Source organism: Apostichopus japonicus, chromosome 4 (assembly GCF_037975245.1).
Source record: "Apostichopus japonicus isolate 1M-3 chromosome 4, ASM3797524v1, whole genome shotgun sequence".
Classification (NCBI taxonomy): domain Eukaryota; kingdom Metazoa; phylum Echinodermata; class Holothuroidea; order Aspidochirotida; family Stichopodidae; genus Apostichopus; species Apostichopus japonicus.
The window spans coordinates 3,699,984-3,705,983 of record NC_092564.1 but is presented as its reverse complement, the minus strand read 5'-3'; the positions used below and the strand labels follow the sequence as shown (position 1 = coordinate 3,705,983).

The 6,000-nt window shown below is 37.5% G+C and overlaps 1 protein-coding gene across 5 annotated transcripts in view; it reads right to left on the bottom strand.

Annotated features, from left to right (window-relative positions):
- Positions 1 to 6,000, bottom strand: part of LOC139966180 (uncharacterized) — a 46,970-nt gene that overhangs the window by 24,796 nt on the left and 16,174 nt on the right. For all 5 annotated transcript variants that reach the window (XM_071968957.1, XM_071968953.1, XM_071968956.1 and 2 more), the window contains one exon: positions 5,190 to 5,261. In XM_071968957.1, the coding sequence (XP_071825058.1) occupies positions 5,190 to 5,261 (72 nt within the window). The remainder of the gene's footprint in view (positions 1 to 5,189; positions 5,262 to 6,000) is intronic.

The window sequence follows — 6,000 nt, the reverse complement described above, 5'->3', positions numbered from 1 at the left end:
ATTGGGTACGCAATGTGTTTATAAGAATATCATGGTTAACAGTATCGAACGCTGCACTCAAATCCAACAGGATTAAAAGAGTGCATTGTTGTTGGTCCATATTCATCAATATATCACTATGTATTTTCATAAGTGCAGTTTCTGTAGAGTGATTTTGCCTGTACGCAGATTGGCAATCAGGAAAAGGAGCATGTGATGAACAATGTGAGACAATCTCATTAACTACAGCACGTTCAACTAACTTAGAAACATAACTCAAATTACTTATTGGTCTATAATTAGAATAGATAGGGTCCAAACCTGCTTTCTTTAACAATGGAGTAACGGTAGCAATCTTCCATTTGTCAGGAACATTACCATTTTTAAGTGAAAGATTTATCATGGTAGTCAATACAGGCAAAAGGGGGTCAAGACACTTTCTAAGTAACCAAGTGGGTATTGGGTCAAGATTGCAGGTAGCCGTATTGGAGGATTTGATAATTGTGCTAACTTCATCGTTAGAAAGTGGCTTGAACCCAGTCAACTTCGATTGGAAATGCTGTTGAACATAAGGTTCAAAAGGACCAGTAGCAATGGAATCAATGTTTGCATTAATTTTATCAATTTTAGATATAAAAAATTGTCCGAAGTCATTAACAAGTTCCACAGTATTCTGGTGTGGCGGATAAGTAACAACTTGCTTTTTATTACACAATGACTTTACAACAGTGAACAGTTTCCTGGTGTCGCCTTCACAGTCCCGGATGGTTGATGTATAAAAGGACTTTTTAGCATAGTCCAGATGGAATGAATTCTCATTCCGCAAAGAGCGATGGACCCGTCTGTGAGTTTCAAGACCAGATTTGCTGAAAACTCTCTCAGCCTTTCGACAAGCGGAACGTAAAATTTTCAAATGATCGGAGAACCAAGGTACTGTTGGCCTAACGGTAATTACTCTGATCAGAACTGGTGCGTGGATATCAAGGACAGATGTTAAAGTACGATCATAGCACAGTCAACTTCGATTGGAAATGCTGTTGAACATAAGGTTCAAAAGGACCAGTAGCAATGGAATCAATGTTTGCATTAATTTTATCAATTTTAGATATAAAAAATTGTCCGAAGTCATTAACAAGTTCCACAGTATTCTGGTGTGGCGGATAAGTAACAACTTGCTTTTTATTACACAATGACTTTACAACAGTGAACAGTTTCCTGGTGTCGCCTTCACAGTCCCGGATGGTTGATGTATAAAGGACTTTTTAGCATAGTCCAGATGGAATGAATTCTCATTCCGCAAAGAGCGATGGACCCGTCTGTGAGTTTCAAGACCAGATTTGCGGAAAGCTCTCTCAGCCTTTCGACAAGCGGAACGTAAAATTTTCAAATGATCGGAGAACCAAGGTACTGTTGGCCTAACGGTAATTACTCTGATCAGAACTGGTGCGTGGATATCAAGGACAGATGTTAAAGTACGATCATAGCATTCAATTAAACTCTCTAAATCAAGCCATTCAGTTGTGCATAATGAGGATTGCAAAATATCTGTACAAAATTGATCAATATGAATACTTCGATATTTCCGGTATTTAATTTCTTTGGTTGAATGTTTGGTAATAGGAAGGTCAAGATAACATCTACTTGACCAATGATCAGACACTTTTAAAGCAGCTTGTGGAGATGATAACACGATATCGTTAGTGGATCGTGTGATGATTAAATCAAGCGTGTGTCCGGAGTCGTGAGTTGGAATGGAGACATGTTGCTGGAGACTAAACGTATTCATAATATCAGTAAATTTAGTCGCATCAGTACTAGTGTGATTATCCACATGAATATTAAAGTCGCCAGTAAGAATAAGTTTTTCAGGACAAAGCACACAGTTTTCAAGGAGGTCACTGAATTCTCGGAAAAAAGTTGAAATGGTGACCGGATGGGCTTCGGAATATGGAGGACGGTAGATTATTATTAAACGAACTCTGAGATTGTCAATAGCAACCAGCCATTCAGAATATTCAAAAGACGACTTTTCATCAGAATGCAAGAGGTTGGTCTTAATTGAGGCTCGAACAATTAAACTAGTCCCACCACCAATTCTATCCTGCTGTCGAGGAACTCCAAGGTAATAATAACCCTCAGGCGCTAAGGCAGCTTCGGAAACAGTATCACTTGACTTAAGCCAAGTTTCAGTTAAACAGCATAAGTCAGTGCCAGAATGAATTATATGATCAACGATTAAAGAAGTTTTATTTCGAGCTGAGCGAACATTAGCAGTCTCCAATATAAATTTCCTTTGTGATTGCCGACAAGTCTTAGTATTGCCGTCCTGGAAACTAATGTCTAGTTTAAACGAGCAATCAGTCGTTTAACTTTGTTCTGCGCATCGACGTACTGAGGACAGGTTATAGATGATGCCATGTGATTTGCGCGAGTTCCAGAGTTGCCACGTTTGCAACTAATGCAAGAATGTTTATCTGTCTCGTCAAAGGAGATTTTGCATAGCCTGGTTTCGTGGTCATTTGCACAGATGGCACAAGAAGGGGTGGTTTTGTTAGAGCATTCTTTATGATAGTGCCCAAACAGTTGACATATGCTACATCGCTTGACATGGAATCTATCATAAATTTTGCAGGAGTTCATACCCAAGATGATACGATCACCATGTTTTTTCATGAAGTCACGAAGTGATGGGGACACATTGAATATGGCTTGAAAGACGGTTTCATCATTTCTCAACGGCTTTGAAACAAGATGAGTAATATGATCTCCAAGAGTATTGATTTCAAAATATTCTTCCAACCAACGATTTTGTTGAAGTAGAACAGGCAAAGGGTCATCAGCAAAGGACGCAGAAAACCCGACAACTGCAATCGTTGGCAGCATGGTACCAGCTTTTTTAATTGTTCCAATTTTGGGCAGGTTGTTAGTGATGGCAGTAGATAGTTTGTCACGTGATGAAGCTGAGTCACACACAATAATGGTTTCGCCTGATTTGTTTTTGAAAGATTTGCTAATTTGGACATTGCTGTCAACAATAGTTTTCTCAAGTGTGGTGGTGTCAATAGGAGATTTTGGAATAACCAGTGCGGATTTGCTTACACGAGCCTTCCTTATTTCGACCATTTTCTCCTCATTTGACCAACACTCGCCAATGACAGGGGCAGTCGGAACGCTAGCATGAATAGATCCTTTGGCTTGTTCAGCTGATTGCTGAGATTGGCCTTTAGATTCGATGAGATTCTTAATTTCATTCAGGTTGAGCTCCAGGCGATCGACTTTCTTTTCTATATCGCATATTCGCGATTGATCAGGGGAGTTGACACTAACCTCTTTGTTTGATTTACAAGAGTTACAGATGTAGAAAAAATTTGGGTAGAGTTTAGATGCATTGTCCAGCATATTATACAATGATGATGTGCATAGCTTCTTCTTGTCTCCACAATCAAATGCATGCACTGATGATTGGCAAAGAAAACAACACAATAGGTTTGCCTGCATGCAGTTGCACACTGTGCACTCGGCAATGGAGGTAGACATAGTTAACGTGTGCACCACACACAGAAAAAAGTTTCGCAGAACTGATGTAAGTATCCAAGACAACTTAGGCTTGACAGCCCAGAGGCAAAAGGGTTTCAAGTCGCCGTAAAGTGGGCGAAAACAATGTCAAATTGGTTCAAAGAATACTCACAAGTGGCATATAAATATAATAAAGTCCAACATCCGTGAAATATAAACTCCAATACGTAATTTAAATGAAATAACACAGCCGTTTCGGAGTAGATCAAATAACGATGTTCACAATACACACACACATATATATATATTTCATAGAAATTGATAAGGAGGTCTAGGCTTACTATATCCCGAGTACCGTGAATAACAATACAACAGATTATAAGCACTAGTAAATTATTTAAGATTCCTATGTAATTGCTTCTACTATCGCTTCCTAAGAATTACAAAGTGAAACTACAGTCCACTGCGACATTTTCGATGATTTTGCACCCAAATGTGGCACGCGATATCACCATTTCGAGTAATTTATGTCAATGTTATCACTTTAGTCAAACACGTAGTGTTTGTATTACGCGCCGGTTCCTTCTTGCCGTACACAGAAAGCGCCACCACTTTATGAGTGGCTTCAGTATATGTCGCATGACGTCATTCTCTCCTAATCAATTTCTATGATATAAATATATATATATATATATATATATATATATATATATATATATATATATATATATATATATTTATATATAAACAATTTCATATCTTGACATAGGCCTTTTAACTTCATGCACTCTTGTCGAAATGTCAAGAACGTTGTCTCTAAATGTTACACCTACTAGAATTTTGAAGAATCATTGCAATGTATGTATAATCTTTGTTTTTCCACTTGTCCGGCATTCCTTTACCTATTATATATGCATGGAATGTATGGCGGGCCATCGTCTCAAATCGACTTATACCGATTTAAATCGACATATACCAACTTCCTTCAACTTATACTACGTTTCCAGCAGCTTAAATTGACTTATACCGATTTAGATCGACATATCATCGATTTAAACTGGTAGATGTCGATTAAATTGACATAGACCGATTTAATTCGACATATGATCGATTTAAACTGTTTTTATTTTTATTTAAATTGACATATACCGATTTATCTTACTTATCATCGATTTAAATCGATGATATGTCGAATTAAACTGGTATATGTCGATTTAAATCGATGACATGTAGAATTAAACTAGTATATGTCGATTTAAATTGGTAGAAGTCAATTTAAGCTGCTGGAAACTGGTATATTTCGAAGGAAATTGGTATATGTCGATTTAAATCGGTATAAGTCGATTCCCTACGATTTGAGACTGATGGCCCTCCATAGGAATGATGTCATAGCACAATTTAGCCCTCCTCAAGTCATGGACATAGTTTGGAATGTTAGATCAGTTTACGAAAGCACCGTGAAAGGCCATGCTAAAATGTTAGTTCATTGGTGATCCCTGGTGATCTTCGACGTATCAGTACTTGCAGCAGTGCTGTTAGTAGCAGTAACGGTAACGTTGTGTCTTTGGACGTTAATGCCGATGGTTGATTTGATGCTGTTATTGAGGGAATGTCGCAAATATTAGCGAAAACGACAATGGTGACTTGGCGGGTTTTCGTAAATGTAATTAGTTTCATTTTGAATGTATACTTACAAATATTCCATCTGGATTAGATTCGAAAATAATGTGGCAGGAAGACTTTTTATATTGTTGAGACATAAGTTTCTGTAGGTAAAAGAATAAGGAGGAAAAATGTGAAAAATATGTGATAACACACAACAAACTTTTTTTCTCCACATTTTTTGTAGAAACTTTAGCATCATCTGTCTCATGTTATAATTCGCCTTAACTTTGTTTATAAGCATTGTTCGTGGTACAAACGCTACAACAGTTGCTTCTCAATTGTTGTTGCTTTGGTGTTGTTGTTTATTTGTCCGTAGAACAAAATGGAGAGGCTTCACGTCAATGCAGCACCAAGTAATTTCTTTACAATTTGTGTTTGTTAATTATTAAGGTGCCTCTTTCGATCGCAATTTATGACTGTTAAAAGATCTATTTATATGTGATATGATTAGAAAATAAGAACACGACTCACAGTGTTGAAATAACATGTACGTTTGTATTACAGGAAACAACGATTCGTGTGATCTGTGGTTACAAACAGTATAATTTTGCCCAACTGTTAGTAACGTTCCTGGCGAGTCCGAGGCAAATCGGTTAGTATATATTTACAATTGGTACGATACATGATAGATTGGTTGCCTAGAGAAATTAGCTGTGCATTCCTTATACAACATGTTATCTAAATATCATTAAACTGACTGTCACATGAGACAAAAACTCAATGCTAAATCTAATGTCACTGGGTATAACCTGAGAAGTTCATTAGGGACTGAGGAAAATTATTGTTGATGTGGCCTTGACAGGAGGAGGAGGAGGAGGAGGAGGAGGAGGAGGAGGAGGA